The sequence below is a fragment of the Corapipo altera genome, unplaced genomic scaffold, assembly GCF_003945725.1.
Source record: "Corapipo altera isolate COAL_440 unplaced genomic scaffold, ASM394572v1 64, whole genome shotgun sequence".
Classification (NCBI taxonomy): Eukaryota; Metazoa; Chordata; class Aves; order Passeriformes; family Pipridae; genus Corapipo; species Corapipo altera.
Window position 1 is genome coordinate 12,998,533 of NW_020884893.1, and position 16,453 is coordinate 13,014,985.

The following is a 16,453-nucleotide window of genomic DNA, read 5'->3' on the forward strand; positions in this document are numbered from 1 at the left end:
AAGGTGTGAGCATGATGTGCGTGCATATGCATAAATACAAGTTAAGAATGTCCTATAACATGTGTCTCAAAATTAACCCTTTATGACTTGAAATGCTTCTTCTAACAGAAGCAAGTTGGTGCCAGAACTGCTAGTAATGGCTTTCTGGAATGAAAGGGGCTAAAACTTTCCAGATATTTTGCCATCTATAACTTTCAGAGTCCAGGAGTTAGGAGTCTAAACTGCTTTTCATGTGTGTTTTGTTGTCATGGTTTTCAAGGAATAAGACTCAATCTGCCTTTTTATTTTTTCATGAAACTAGAAAGGAATTCTGGCCTATGTTTGGTGGTGGTGGCTGTTCCCAGGTGTTTCTCAAACCACCCACAGTTAGTGTAGTGTGCCGCCTCTTTAATTTTGTATTCATAATTGGAACTATTGAGGTGTTCTCATAAGTATGTTCCACTTATCCCTATTTTTTTAAGTCTTTGAAAAAGATGTGTAACAGGGTTTAAATGGCTTGTAACCCTTTAAAGAAAATTATAATTCATTTTAGGAGAGGCACTATTTCATGAAGTGATGGGAACATCACAGCTTTCTGCACAGAGGTTGGAAGCTGAACAAGGCCGGTCTGGGACTTTGGCTGCCCGTGAATGAATCAACAGGGTGGTAAGAAAATTCCATATGCTTCCCCAGGACACTTGTGCTGTTTCACAGCTGAAAAATCTGGTCTGAGCAGGAAAAGGGGACCTCAGCCATCTGAGTTTTTTGTTGCATGAGCTGAAGTGCAAGAGACGGAACTGTGCCGGTTTTTGCATACGGAGCACAGACCTGCTGGATTTGGGCTGCTGTGGCTGGGAGCTTCCAGGCTCCAGGTTCTTGGAGCACATATGCACCAAGCTTGGAGAACATCCTGGTTGACTGTGAATGTAGAGGGTATCTGTGCAAGCTTGCAGGGGAGTCTTGGAAGCAAGAGTGTGGTGGTAGGTGGTGTGTTGGAGGTCACTGGAGGGGCAGCATTGGAAAAACTGTGTTAATACTTGGTCCTCTCACAGGTTTGAACAGCAGTTTTCCCACTTCTCTAGGGGATTTAGTCCCAACCTTGTGTGTGTTGCTAAACACTAACCACAGCAAGTTCAGCGCTTACCTCTGTTTGGCTTTACTGCAGCCGTTAATCAGTGAAGACTGTACTGTGAATGCCATGTGTGAATATGTGTAGCTTAATCTCTCTCTCCTTATCTCTTCCTCTCTCAGCACCAGAAATTGTCCTTGCAAAATGAGCCAGCTTCCTCCGAAGAGTCCTTTGGCATCCCTGGTGTCAGAGGGCACGAATTCCAGGGTAGAGGCTTTGGACAACTTGTCAATGGACAGTTTTTGGCTAGAAGTAGAGAACATTAAACAGAGCACTGAAGCCGAGCAAGAGGAATGCAGCCTTGCAGATGTCAAAACACAAGAGGGTAGGTTGCCAAAAATGTTGGGAGTGAGGAGAGGAATGTGAACATCTGAAACAGGAAATTTGCTTACGCACCTGAACAATTTATAAGCATGTGGGAGTATGGTTAGAATATTATCAGTCAATCAGAGATAGACATATTCTTTTAATTGGGTGGTGGATAATGCCCTGCAGAAGGGAAGTGCTGGCCCAGCCTGGTTTTGGCTTCTGAAGCAAAGCTGACTCTAAAGGTCAGTCACAGAACCATGTTCAAGGCTCCAGATTTTTTTTCAAACAGCCCCACTAAGTGGGGGGGATCTCACTCCCACTGCAGGTGGCTGCATGTTAAACACCCTGTGAAAGCTGACTGTGTTTTGGAAGGCTTGTTTGTGTACGTGGTTCTGAGATTCATCATAGTGGCTTTTATGGGAGCTGCTTCTACGGAAGGCAGACTGTTCCCTCTCTAATTCACTGTTCAAGAAAACACAGTAAACATCCAGAAAGCCTTGAGTCCTTCCACACAAGGTTTTTCCAGCATATCTCTTTTTTTTTTTTTTTCCTCTTTCTTTCTTTGGAAAACTGTTTCATGTGCATGGGGTGTTTTTAACGGGCTTTCTGTAGCACTGATGCTATCCAGTGTTTTGGAATAAGTGGAACCTGAAATAACTATATGCAGTGTTTTGGAATAACTGAAACCAGTCGTATTCCAAAATTTTTGGAATACAGTTGCCTCTCCTAGAATCATAGAATTTTTTGCATTGAAAGAGATACTAAAGTGATGGCACTGTGGGCACGGACCTTGATGCCTGGGGTGGCAGGCATCTGAATCAACTTTATTTAGCACATCAACATCTTATATATGAGGTTCAAAAAGTAACAAACGATGTTTAAAACTACATATAAGTATTCTACGGGGCATGTGCGACAGAGTACCAGGAACTACATTTCCCAGAATGCCTTCCGGCACCCTCCCTGTGACACTCACTGCCGCGCTAAAACTCAAGTTATTCCACCCCCTACCATGGGCAGGGACACCTCCCACATCCAACCTGGCCTTGGACACTTCCAGAGATGGGGCAGCCACAGCTTCTCTGGGTAACCTTTGCCAGGTTACCCTCACAGGGAAGAATTTCATCTGAATATCTAATCTAAATTTCCCCTCCTTCAGTTTGAACCTCAGTTTACTCCTTGTCCTATCACTGGTGAGCAGGAACCTTTTCCTGATGAGCATTTCCTTTTGACATGGGAGGTACAACATCCTGGCGTGTTCAGAGGGATGATAAGTGGTGACAAATACCCAGTGATCCCACAGTTTGGGATCACACCTTTCTTGGGTCCATTTTGAAAAATAGGGTCAATAGCTCTCCTGGGTTCATAAAGGGGCTCTGGAGAGAAGGATGTGAAGATCACCATCTGTGTTTGCTGTAGCAGGCAAGACATGATAAACATTAAGGTCTGCTGATTGTGTCCCTACATAAAGGATGTAAGTTTGCTTTTTAGAACTGGAAGAGATGCAAAGTAACCAAGAAAACGAGTGCATCAGGAAGGAGATTCTGGAAAAGAGACCATACCGTGAGATGAAAGACTGGCTGGGATATCCAAAAGGCTGATATGCTGGAGGCAATTTAATTACCATGTGTATGCAGGAAATGTCTTTTAATGCCGTGTGTGTGTTAATCTGTCAGGCAGGAGCTGACTGCTTAATTGGCCATTGAAACCAGACAGACTTGGAATAATGCTCTGAGTAGCAAAGCCTTCCTGGTGGGCTGGGGAAGGTGGTGCAGCACACTTGGACTCCTGGTACCTTCTCCAAAGGAGCTTAGGCATATAAGGGTTGTACTGGGAGCATTGGTGATGAGGGGAAACTTTGGATGGTGTGGAGGCAGGATTTGACTGGTGCCTGTTGGCTTTCACACCTCTGCAGCTTCTGGTTGGAGCATGGAAGCTTTGAGGCTCCTCAGAGCCAGAGGCACCATTGCTCTTTGCATAAATTCCAGGAAGTTGTACTTGGACAGTGGCAAACAGCTCCATCTGGAGATAGCATGGAGAGATGGCTGATCACAGTCACTGCACAAGGGACAGTGAGGAGGCTGTGTGGAGATAAGGCATTGCAAAAAAGCTGACCTCGTTAGAGAACTGGGCTCCTGTGCAAGCCCTGTGTGAGGGGAGGTGTTGTGGGAAGCTGCTCCTGACCTGGGAGGTCAGAGTGTAACTGTGCAGAACTGGGTCAGCTGAAAGGTGCTGATGGTCTCGTGGCCTTGCTAATGGTTGATGGGAGCAGAAAGTAGCTTTTTCCTGGAATACAAACAGCATTGTCCTTTCCTTGCTTGTTGCTGTTTGCCGAGGTCTCCCCAAGGCCTGACAGCATGGCAGGCTCTCTGCCACTAAAATACCTGTTCACTTCCTTCCAGCATGTAACCATGGCTGAGAACTGTCTGCAGTGTGATCTTTCTCCACCTTCAAAAACTAGTTAGGAAGCTGTGCTTAATGTTTAGTCTGAAATTGTAGGATGCCATAGCTGTCCTTTAAATACTTGGAAACTGAATGCTATATTACAAATGCTCTTTGTGGCCAGCTTATGTTTCAAGTAAGTCTTTAGAAGTGGTATTCTTTAGTTTTTGCAAAATCATTCCTAATTGTTCTCCACTGAAGTGCTGCTTACTCACAAGGCAAGTCTTATCAGCTCTCCAGGTTTAAGCCTGCAGCTCAGCTTCTGTGGATCTCTCTGTTCTGACCTGTTTCTCTCACATTTTTAACATTTTCCCCATAAATAACCTATTTTGCTGGTTTCCTTTTGTGTTACTGGCAAACATAACTGGGCTAAAATATTAAACAGAGGAATTACAATCTGGTGCTTTGGCATCAGAAAGGGGCAGTAGGCTCACATGGATGTTCGATTTAGGGGCTGCTGTTTAGTATTGTGTACTAGATTTGTTTCCTGTTATGACTGGAATGGCTATTTTCAAAATTTGCAAGCAATACATTTCACTTCCTCTGGTTCCCAAAGGCAAAATAAACCAGAGGCTTTTTGTGTGTTGTTCTGCTGTGAAACCATGGATGTAGGACAAATGTACAGTGAGGAGTTGTGAGTGGGACCACAAGTGGCTGTACCCAAATGAGCACTACTGGGGGGATGCTCTTAACTGTTAGATACTGTAGAACCAGACACGGGAAAAGACCAAAACTCAAGACCATGTAGAAAAACCAGATAGTTTGCCAGTAGATTCATTAAGGGAATTACTTGACTTCAAGTCCAGCTCTGTTGTGGTGTGATGAAGAGAAATGTTCTGATGTCCCATTGCCACCTCAGAAAGGGGATGGCTCAAACTTCAGGTTTTCTGCCTCTGAAGCATTGCAAGCACCCAAATTTCTTTTATCTGTTCACTTTGCCTTCTCATCCCTTGCCTGGCAGAGGGAGAAGCTGAAGCTGAGTGGCTCCAGGACGCGGGTCTGTCCGAGCTCCTCGGAGACCGTGGCTCGGACAGTGACAACCTCGTGCTGCTCTCCACCCTGACCCAGACCCAAGCGGCCGCTGTGCAGCGCCGGCTGGACACCTACTCCCGCTCCCGCCGGAGAAAGAACAAGCACTCTGTGCGTGATGTCCGGGACATTTTCGGAGTGGCCAGCTCAGAGGTTTGTTGATTTAGTGGGATCTCTTGAAAGACCTTGTTGCCTTCTGGTGGCTGACTTGCCTTTCTGAGTCTAGGGCTGCTGTCATGTCCAAAGAGATGATTTCATCCCCTTAGCTGAAATGGAGCTGAGATTGGAGAAATTCTACATCTTGGTTGCAGTGCTGATAAAACCTGAAGATCCATAAACTTCCTAGAGGCTGCTGGAACAATTCTGTATCCTGCCTCTATATGGTGTCTACAGCATGACAGCCTCATGGAGCACTGGCATCATTTGGAGCCCTCTTGTGTCTTCTTTATTCTAGTGACATGTTAAATCATCATTATTAACCCAAACAAAAGAACTTCTTAAGTTCAGTTCTGATAAGCTGACCTTGTGCAGCTGAAAAATCCTGGAGGAAGAGTAGAGCTGCCTTTTTTGGAGGGTTTTGGGTTTTTTTGTTTGATGCCTGTTTTTTTGGGTTTTTTGCTAGAGAATACGTAGCAATTGGCTTTTCAGCTGTTTTTCTGCAGTTCTGCTCCTCTTTTCATTCTAGTCAAAACAACATTTTTCTTATTTTTCAGGAGACAGCAGCAGAGAAAGAGGAGTCCGACCCAGATCTGTTGTGGCAGAATCTGCAGACTGCAAATGCACAAAGAAGTAAGGAGAGTTTTTAAATGTAGAGCTGGACTGAATGAGGAGTAGGATCTGAAGTAGGGCTGAAACTGGAAGGAAAGATAGATAGACAGATAGATACACATATATAGTTGTTGTCAGGAATTGCTGCTCAAACTGATAATGGTAACTCTGCAAGAAAGCAACTGAAAAATGAAAATAGAATCAGTCTAGTAAAGATCATGTGGTGAAATCCTATAAATACTATATGCAATTGTGCAAGGAGAAATTAGCCATAGGTGTGTCCTGTAATTTAAGGCCATACTTGTCTTACCAGTGGTCTGATGATTGTAGCTGTAATGTTATGACTTCAAACTATTCTCATCTATTGATCAGTGTCAGGGCTGTGCTATTAGAACTCTGTGTTTGTATGTTAATGTAGGATTTTGTAAAAACAATGATACCAAATCTTTTTTAGTACTCTTGTTTTCTAAGCTTCACCCCCCCTGGCTTTCAGAAATTCGAGACAATTTCTCCTCTGTATCAGAAACCCAGGATTACTCCCGCACAGTTCAAAACCCTGGAAAAGAGGAGACGTTCAACATGGATGTTGCCTACTCAGAGCAAGCAGCTGTCCTCCTCAAGGGATTCTTCCTGTCTGAATCTAGGAAGTTAAAGGATGGAAATGCTCTAACTGTAAGCAGTGAAGGAATCTCTCCTGTTAGAATTTATTAATCTGTTCTTGTCAAGACACTCGGTTCGGTTGTATGATCAGCTCTTGGAAACATCCTCTGTGGATAGTGTTGCAATGGGTCTGTATTAGGTATTTTTGGGTACATAGTGCTTTTATCCTTGCAGTGTTGGGCAAGGACAGACACTGTGTAGTGGAGGGTCAAAAGAAGTAAGACTTATATCTGAAACTATCTATTTTGACACAGATCTGTATTGTTTCCTCTGACAAGGGGAGAGTAACTGGACTTACTTATTCATAATCCTAACAGTTTTCTTTGCAGATGAACTGGACTGCTTCCAAAATCCAAGTAGATCAGGGTGGGTATCAGGCTTTAACTTAGATAAATTGGAATGTCCAATATGATCAAAGAGCAATACTGAAAAGGGAAAATATTTATTCAACTGCTGGTTGAGTAGGAGCAGTTTTGGGCATGTGTCTGGTCTTGAACACAGCAGAATGAATGGGTGGCTGGTTATGATGAAGAGTCGAAAGAATACAGCAAAAGTTGTTTACTAGTGGAAAAAGTAACAACTTGAACTGAAGCTTTTGGGTGTGTGTGGTTTCCTTTAGAAATTTAAGATCCTCAAGGGCAGACTAGGAGTGACCAGGATTGGAGATCTGTCTGCTCAGGACATGAAGAAGATCCCCACACTGGCCCTCATTGAACTGACAGCTCTCTGTGATATCCTGGGCTTTGAGCTGAAGAGAAACAAAGCAGCAAAACTGAAAACAACAGGTTAGTTGGGGTGTTTTGTTATGGTTTTTTCTTTTTTGGTGCCTTTTTTTTTTACACTCGTCTTCTCATAGATTTGTGTCCCAAATGTTAGGACAGAGAGAGTCTTTGATAAGCAACCTTGTGACAGGTGTATTTTCCTTGGTCCTGGAAGTCACTGGATCATGACATCAAGACCTAGTACCACATTTATATCTGGCTATTAAATGCATTTGTCTTGTTTAACTATTCCTCTCTTTTTCCAGTATCTATGCTTGCAAAAGTGCCATCTTAGTCTGCAGTGGGGGATATACCCCTTAGACCTGTATTAGAGGTGATACAGACTTACGAACTGTTGTTTCTGTTGTAGAGAAAAGGCTTTTCGGAGTTCCACTCAACACCCTGTTGGAAAATGACCAAAAGCTGCTCCCCAACACCAAGGTTCCTCTGCTACTCCAGGCAGTAAGTTCTCTTCTGCTTTCAATCACACCTCTGATCCTCAGAGTCATCCTGTGAAAAGGAAGGGCTGACTCCTCATCATCTGTGCCTAATAGCTTTCTCATTTCCCCCTTTAATAGCTGTTGTCCTGCTTGGAGAAGAGAGGACTTGAAACAGAGGGCATTCTGAGAGTTTCTGGGTCTCAGACCAGGATCAAGGTATGAGCTCTTTAGCAGTGTTTAAAAATGTCAGAGGTGATCAGGGAGCATTTGCTGAAGCAAGTATCTAAATAACCCAAAATAATAAATATTAATATTTATTAATAACCTGTCTCATCTCCCTTCCAATTACAACTAGAAATACCCTGGGAAATCTGGGAGTGCGTACTGTGAGGGCCTATGCACTGTTTTGTCTTGACAGATTGCCCTTCTAGTGCTCAGCTACGGAATTTTCCCTTATACCTGCTTGTAAGAAATGCCATCTTTTTAATAGAGTCTGGAACAGAAGCTAGAAAGGGAGTTCTACACTGGCCTTTTCCGCTGGGATGAAGTGCACCAGAATGATGTGTCTGGGCTGCTGAAGAGGTTCATACGGGAGCTGCCAGCCCCGCTGCTAACAGCAGAGTACCTCCCTGCTTTTGCTGCTGTGCAAAGTGAGTCCCTGCTCTGCCTGCTTGGCAGCAGTTTTTTGGTTTGTGCTCTTCTTGCAAAGCTCTTATGGCCTTGAACTCTCTTGTCAGGTGTGTTGGGAGCCTGCAGATCCAATGGGAATACAGTGCATGACTGAGAGTCATAGTTGCTGGTGCTTGCTTGAACATGTCTTTGTACACTATCCTGAAGTCTACATTATATTGTGTCATTTGAGGCTACAGCATTGCTGCCATGCTGTATTAGGTCGCTGAAAAAATTAGGACATGAAAACTCAGCTGTGGCCACTGGCCAGGGTGTACAATCTTGGCTTGACTGCAGGTAACACAATGTTCTGCAAGCACCTCGGTTTGAGGTTTGTGTCTCAGTGAGTTAAGCTAACTTTTTCAGTGCACAACTTCTTTGTTCAAGAAATGGGGAATAATGGGGTCATTTGGTGCCCTTTGAGGGAATCAGAGTTGCTGGTAGACTGTGTACTCTGAAGGAAATGAGCCAGTCTTCTAAAACATGGGTAATTCCCTTCATAAGGACAGTATGAGCTTGATTTACTTCTATAAAGCAAGTTCTCAAATCCTAGGCAACAGACGCTGCAATAAGTAATTGCCTTATTCTTTGGGGGATTCCCTGCTCAAGAAGAACAATGTCAGAAGCCTGAATCCTCTGTCCTGTTGTTGCTCTCCCTATCTAGATATTCCAGACCTGAAGCAAAGGTTGCAAGCGCTGAACCTCCTGATCCTGATTCTGCCAGAGCCCAACAGAAACACTCTAAAGGTAAAAGTGCTTGTTCTGGTTTTAACTGGAAAAACATAGAATCATTTAGGTTGGCAAAAACCCTTAAAATATTGAGTCCAACCATTAACCCAGCAGTGCCAAGGCCATCACTAAACCATACCTCCAAGTGCCACATCTGCATGACTTTTAAATAAGCACCACCTCTGGCTTTCTGTGCTTTTTAAGAGCTATGGTGGTTGCTACTGCTTTTTTTTTTCTCTTGCATAGTTCAGCTTCCAGGTGCTAAAGGCAAGGCTGACTTAGCACCCTGAAAACTTTAGGGTTCTGGAATACATAATCGAACCAAAGATGATCTGTCATGGCTCTGGTGAAGTGTGAGGTGAAAGAAATAATCCAAAAGGGTTTATTTTTCTGCATCTGGGAATGGCTTTGAAGGGATACTAAGAGAAGGAGGGGTTTATCTTTAGATTCTGCAAATTTTACGACTCAACTTTGTAAATTGCTACCTGCCACAGAGTAAGAGCCCATCTGCTTCCCACACTGACTGTCTCTCCTGATCTCTAAGTGCTGGACAAACTAGTATGCTTAGTATAGTTGCTTGTTGCCATTTTAGTATTAGAAACTGGTCACTGAACTTCATGACTGGGGAAAGAGAATTTGCTCATGGATAACAAGAAGAAAAAGCTAATTAAGTGATCTCTCCAGCAATTGCCACAGTCTTAAGGCTCTTTCCCTCTCTTCAGGCTCTACTTGAGTTTCTCAGCAAAGTGGTTGCCAGGGAGAACAACAACAAAATGAACCTCTGGAATGTTTCCACAGTCATGGCCCCAAACCTCTTTATGCACAAGGGGCTGCCAAACAAGATCCCTGAAGGGAAGGAGAAGCAGCTGGCAGAGGGAGCGGCTGACGTGGTACGGATGATGATACATTACCAGGATCTGCTCTGGACAGTAAGTTGCACGCGTGTTTGGCAGTATGGTGCAGCAGTGTCTTGATCTGGTTAGAGTTATAAGAGGGGAGGAAATAGTCTTGGAAATTTCAGAGGAGTTAAACATTTGTAGGCAAATCCTCTGACTGAGTTCCAAGACTACACTGTCTTCGAGGTACACAGATATTTTGTCTATTTCAGGAGCTTCATAAAGTGATGACTGGGTTCTTAAATGACATCCTCATCTCTGCTTGATTTAATTCCTGTTTTCTCCCTTCTCCCTTCCCCAGGTCTCCTCTTTTCTGGTAGCTCAAGTGAGAAAGCTGAATGAGAGCAACAGCAAAAGGTACCAGTTCTGTGACAAGCGAATTAAAAATTTGTTGCGCAAGATTCATGCTGATAAAGATAAGGTGGAAAAGAACCAGGCAGAGGTGAGTTGGGGCTTGGAAAAAACAAGCCATTTCGTGGCAGTGTCAAATGCTTCCATGAGAACTCAGAATGCTGTAAAGAGGGATGTTCTTTGAAGAGCAAGAGAGAAAAAAAAGTTGCAGAATAGTGAGGAACAGTTTCCCAGACTCTCTCAGCTAGATTGTGGCAAAAACTGATTCCAACAACAAGAACACTAAATACGTTTCAGGCTACAAAACACTTGGTGAAAAGCAGATGAAGAAGGAAGAGACCAGGAGCAGAAATGCTGGTCTTTGCCTCATGTGAAAAGCAGAATTCACGTGGCTCTGGGTGCCCTAGGTGCTGGCACAGATACATCTGCTGTGATAAAGGCAGACTTATTTTCAGGAACTTAAAACAAAAATTTAGGTTATTACAGCAGTATTGTATCTAATTTTCTTTTTGCTCCATAATGCTGTTGATCTGTATGGAAGGGTTTGAGGAGGAGGTTCTTGCTACTTAAAGGGAGAAAAGTTCCCTGATGAATGACGTGGCTCTGCGCACTCTAGTATCAGTGCAGACTGAGGTTGTTTAAAAAGATGTTTCTACCTGATCTGTTTCAGTATCAAAGTTGGGAAAAGATCCTTGGAGCCATTCTGCCTGGGTTTTTTTGGTAACCATCTTAGTTGAATATGTGCAGGTCTGTAGGGGCTGGGTTATATCATGCAGGGCTGGATTTGAAATATCACATAGTGTTGGTGCAACCAGGATACTCTAAGGACATAAGCTTAGTTGGAGTCTTCAGGTAGAAATAATAATTGAAAGTTTAAATCTGCATTCCTGAAGAAGAGTCCATGTTCTCACAAGCCAGTACATTCCCCACCTTTCTATGGCTGGGATACTGAGATGATGTCTGCTTAAAATACGGCTGTTAAGATGACATGTCACTGTTGAAGGTGCTGTCATTTTGGAGAGGGCAGCTACTGTTTAGGTAATCAAACAGACGACCCCATGCTTAGGAAGTCGTTGACACCATTCTAATGGACTCAGTCTTGTGCACTGTTTTTGCAGAGGTTTTGGGATTGCAAAATTAACTTACAGCAGGTTAAATCCTGTGAGAATAATTCAGTGTTCTTGGCAAAAGTTCTGAGAAGTTACTTCATGGAGTAGCTGATTAAAACAGTATTGGAAAAAAAAAACCACTTCGACTCAGCTCTGTGATGGCTCAGTGCTTCCTTTCTTTGGAAACTACCTTTCTGAAATTCAGTAGTCTGCAATCCAGCTGTCTAAACTCCTTTTACAGTAATTTAAATGAATTTCAGAGAAGTCATTCAGACTCGTGCAAACCAGTTTGTTAAAATTTCTTGCTACAAATCCTGTTTTCATCCAAGCTTGTGTCGCTTTCTGGTGGTAGTGCTGGGTTTGAACAGCAGAGAGCACCACCGCTCGCTGATGGAGAGCACAGGTCTCCTTTCCCGGACACAACACCGAAACGCTAGTGATTTATTTATAATGCTCACCTTGATGCTGCTTTAAGTTTTTAACCTGTAGAATGTGTGGAATAAGAAACAAGCCTAAAGTCTATGAGCAGCTGGCTGGATAGATGTAATTCTTCACACTCTCCAATCTATTTTGAAACTTGGGGTTTTGACTGATAATAAACTCTTTAAGCACTTTTTTTTTTTTTTTCAGCCTTCAAAGATTGTGAAAGTCCACGCATCACTCTTCCTGAAGGACTCACTGGAGGTGCATTTGAACAATGCAACCAGGGTTGCAGATGTCCTCAGGCAGTTTCAAAAGAACCTGTGCCAGAATGGCTGGAATATTGTTAACACTGTCAACCTCCTCAAGTGGTAAATTGCTTTTTCTCTGCTTTAAAAAAAAAAACAACAACAACAACAAAAAAACAACCAAACAAAAAACCCCCACAAACAAACAAACAAACCCCACAAAAAACAAACAAAGAAAAAACCCCCAACTAAGTGGTTCCTAGTTTTGATCTTGTTGGCTGAGGTGATGTGGCAACACAGTGAATCATGAGGAGACTGTTCTCTGCTTCTCTATTCTCAGCAGTGGAAATAGTGTGTTGGATGGGGAAGTCAAGTGTCAGTTCAGCTGAGTGATTCCATTCTGTGCTTAGGCTGTCAAGAGGTCAGTGGTCCCATCCCCTCTGGGCTGCTGGACAGCAAGTGAACTCCAGCAACCTTGCTGGAAAAGTAGGTGGAGAAAGGAAGGAAAATTGGAATAACATTGACCCTGCAAAGCAAATCCTCTCTACCTCACCTGGAAAAACATCACCTGTGCAAATTACCTGCCTGAAGTGGTAATCTCAACATGAATATGTTATTGTAGGGATTTCCTAAAATGAACTCTGCAATTCCCTCCTATGCTCCAGTGGTAAATTGCTGAAGTAACCCAAAAAATGAACAGAAGAGTTCCTGCCCCACTCTGTCACCATTCCTGCAGACTGTATTTAGTAGGTAATGCAGCAGTGCATCTCCTGACTGTGTCACACAAGGTGTCTGGACAAGGAGGATGGAGGGGAAGTTGGCTGATTACGAGTCAGCTGGTATCTCACTAACAGCTGCCAAAGTCTTCCTGCAAGTGAGCTTCTCTGGAGTAGTCCATCAGTTTTTGAGGAATGCTGACAGTGAACTTTGGTATTTATGCCTGTTGTTTTCCAACTGAAAGTTAGTGTTTGCATAGTGTGCTGCTTGCTGCCAGTGAGGAATAGCTGCCTTGGTGGGGTTTTTTTCCAGTTTTGGGTGTCCTTCCTAACACCTGTTCAGGAGGATCAGCAAGGTCTCTGTACCATGGCCTGTAGCTTCCTTGACCATTGCTGGCCTCAGAACCACAAACAATTATTTTGCAATAACCAGTACTGAGCAACCTAACCTGTCTTTGCAAAGATTTAACTTCAGTGTGTTTTTCTTTCTGCAGTAACAACTCAACAGAGTGCACAAACTTATTTCTGTATGAAGTGGGAGGTAATATTGGTAAGTACAAAAGGCAACTGAAAATAAGGACTCTGCTACCCAATTTTTGTGCTTAACTTGTTTTAGAAAGGAGTTAAACTTCTCTGGGCAAGCTGTGCTGGTGCTTCACCACCCTCAGAGTGAAGAATTTCTTCTTAATATCTAATGTACATCTACCCTCTTTCATTTTGAAGCATTACCCCAGATTTGTGAAAACATTTCTGAATGGTGTAATATTGAAATTAATGTTAACAAGTACTGATTTTTAGGTGGGGGGAAAGCCAAACAAAACCTAAACCCTAACAACTACAGAACTAAGGACATTAAAAAAGTGGGGTTTTTTTCTGAATGTTTTGTTTTAATAGGTGAACATTGCCTGGACCCAGACACTTACCTCTTGGACTTGTACCACATCAACCCCCATGCTGAGTGGATAATTAAGCAAAACCCATCTTATCCTCGGATGTTCTAAGGAAAAGATGAGAAAAACAAAGCATTTGGTTGAAGTTTTTGGAAGTTGTGGAAATAGAGACATTTCTGGTGTAGTCACAGACTGGACAATGCTTGTGACTTTGGAGGAAAAACAACTTTATTTACTGCTTCCATGGCAGCTGGTGGTGTGGTACCTGAGCCTACCTGCTAACACAGCTGTTGGAAACAAGCAGCAATTCCTATGTAGAAGACTTTGCAGGGGGAATGACTGTTCTTAAACAAAATATCCCCCCAAAACAAGCCCTGAAAGCAAAGCAACAGTGATTGTGCAGCAAATATGAAATGTAAAAGAAGAAAGGTCAACTTGAAGATTTTAGAAAACATCTGTCTATTCTGGATTTGCTCTTTTTTTGTTGTTGTTGTTTTTTGGTCGCATCCACCATTTGGAGGAGAGACAGTCAAATTGCTGCATTGGTATTAAGGATATCCCCTTGGTAAGGTCCATGATTGCCTGGTGCACATCACCAGAAGTTGAGACCATAGGTTTCACTAAGAGACACTGTTATGTTCTTTGAAGAATGAAGAAGGGTGTTTGCAAAAAGGCCAGGTGGAATGTGATACCAACATCCTGTATTTAATGACTGCAGATAAATACATACGCAACACAAGAACATAAATTTCCTTGCAAAAAATGGACAGCAGCCTTTCAGATGTGCAGTGTGACGAGAGATGTGTGTCCCATACAGCTCTGCTGGTAATGCAAAACCAAATCTATAGGCTGCCATTGATGAGGGTAAAACATGCGTTTATTTTGCTGGACAATCTGTATGTCAACAGAAAACAGGAAATATTCTGAAGTTAATTTGAGGTTAGTAATCTGACCTGGCCACATAAACTGAACATCTTTGTGGAGGATTCTGTGTGAACATGTCTGTCCAAAACAAACCAAGCCTCCCCTGAGATGTGAAGTGGCTGAACTGAGAGGTCTGTGCCTGTGCCTGGTCACACAGTGGGTACTGAACTGAGCCTTCATTGCTCCAGCTGCACGTTTCCATCCCTCACAGCACAATGTGGTCGCTGTGGGTGGAGAATGAGGGTAGAGCAAAACACTTGCACCTCACATCGCTGCTGCATCATCATCATCCAACCCCAGCTAAAGAGGACTCTACTCGTGGAGGAGGAGCACAGAAGAATTGTATTCCTTTGTGATGTTACTGAAATACCTTATGTGAGGGAACCCACTGTGCAGTTACAGAGGATGGAACATGCATCATATCCAGAAATCCAGATGTCTCTTTTTATGTACCGTTATTAAACACTGTTGGATATTTATTCCTGTGGCAGAGGCAGGGCTGCCCTGCAAGTGTATGCTCAAAGTATTTCATTTGCCAAATTCTAGGTGCACTAGTGACAATCTCCAGTATTATTTCTTTTGTTAAATGAATTGGTTTCCATTGCAATCTGAATTTTCCCCCCTCTCCTTTTTTTCCCCGAGGCTGATGTGTAGCTTTCCTTACTCTTTATCTCAAACTCCTAGTTTCTGTTGTAAGGGCACTTCACTCTGTGTCTGTGTGGTTAAATTCTTGTGGTGGTTAAGATCATAGAAGAACAGGTGACCCACAGTCCATATTCTTTCCAGCCTGTTATGAACAGTATGTGAGTGGCGGTGATATCTTAAAATTATGCATATATTAGAGAGTCTGTCTAGTATTTTTTGGTTGAGATGATGCAGATGCATTGACTGGTTGGACCATCTTCACAGCTGTTTTCTTAAGAAACGATAATATAAACTTGCAAAAAAACCACCTCCCAACCCTGACCGATATCCCCGATGTCAAGAATTCTTGAGGGAGGTGCCTCTTTTATAGGGTTTAAATTGTGCCTAAAAGAGCCTGATTGTTTTCCTTGAGGATGAGAAATTTGTGCCTTGAAAGATCAAGCTGCTTTAAAATGGGGCATTAAAAATCAATGGTACCTATTCACTCATCACTTGTAGAATTCTTTGTTGCAGTGATGGAGTTGGCAAAGAGCGAATGCCAGAAATGTGATAACCCGAGAAATACCCAACTCATAAAGGCATGGGTGTGAGCTCAAAGATCTTTTGCAGGCTAAATTGCACCCCTGCAAATCACATAATGCTGCATTTTTTTTCCACCCCTCATATGCTGGTTTATTAAACATACTGTCAGTATGTATTGAGGGGTCACTACATCACTGCTACTGTAAACTACAAATGATTGGGATTTTTTGAAAACCAAACAATGTGAATCAGTGCTGTGAAAACCAAGGTTCGTGGGAGATTCTTAAGAGACAAATATCAGGTCTCAAACATGAAAGGAAATGTAAAAAAAAAAAATCAGCTCTTTTCAGATGACGGATGTGCTTTTTTTAATTTTTCTGACCTGTCTTTGTATCAAAAAGTAAATGCAATTTTTTTGATCACTGATGTGCAACCCACTTTTGAATGCTGGCTTTTAATAACGTTTTTTACAAATTTTTAATTCTGTATTTAAATTCCATTTTATTCAGTGAAACAATAAAAAGACAGTGAAATCTCTTGGCTCCATTTTCATTAGTGGCTGAGAATAAGTTAGTTTGTCTATGAATGCTAGCATTATTTGCCTTGGGCCTGAAGAGGGATGTATCTAGGGTCTAAGTGAGCTGGGCAAGAGTTTTGTATTAGAGCTTCAGGAGAAGCTCCTCTTTGGATGATCCTATGGGATTGCTGCAAAAGAATGATCCAGGAGGAGAAAGAGGAAGATGGTGATGGGTATAAAAAGTCCAGAGAAAGGTTGATGGAAGCTGAAGGTGAGCACCAAGGATTAATGACTTCTGAG

The 16,453-nt window shown here is 42.7% G+C and overlaps 1 protein-coding gene across 2 annotated transcripts in view; it reads left to right on the forward strand.

Moving 5' to 3' along the window:
* ARHGAP40 (Rho GTPase activating protein 40) overlaps nt 1–15,972 on the forward strand; it is a 36,888-nt gene extending 20,916 nt beyond the window's left edge. For both annotated transcript variants that reach the window (XM_027646342.1, XM_027646340.1), the window contains exons 2-15: nt 1,231–1,433; nt 4,821–5,041; nt 5,602–5,677; nt 6,150–6,328; nt 6,936–7,101; nt 7,448–7,539; nt 7,656–7,733; nt 8,008–8,167; nt 8,851–8,933; nt 9,638–9,844; nt 10,113–10,253; nt 11,902–12,062; nt 13,150–13,205; nt 13,550–15,972. In XM_027646342.1, the coding sequence (XP_027502143.1) occupies nt 1,253–1,433; nt 4,821–5,041; nt 5,602–5,677; nt 6,150–6,328; nt 6,936–7,101; nt 7,448–7,539; nt 7,656–7,733; nt 8,008–8,167; nt 8,851–8,933; nt 9,638–9,844; nt 10,113–10,253; nt 11,902–12,062; nt 13,150–13,205; nt 13,550–13,656 (1,908 nt within the window). In that variant the 5' untranslated portion in view covers nt 1,231–1,252 and the 3' untranslated portion in view covers nt 13,657–15,972. The remainder of the gene's footprint in view (nt 1–1,230; nt 1,434–4,820; nt 5,042–5,601; nt 5,678–6,149; nt 6,329–6,935; nt 7,102–7,447; nt 7,540–7,655; nt 7,734–8,007; nt 8,168–8,850; nt 8,934–9,637; nt 9,845–10,112; nt 10,254–11,901; nt 12,063–13,149; nt 13,206–13,549) is intronic.
* Nucleotides 15,973–16,453: the final 481 nt, after the last annotated feature.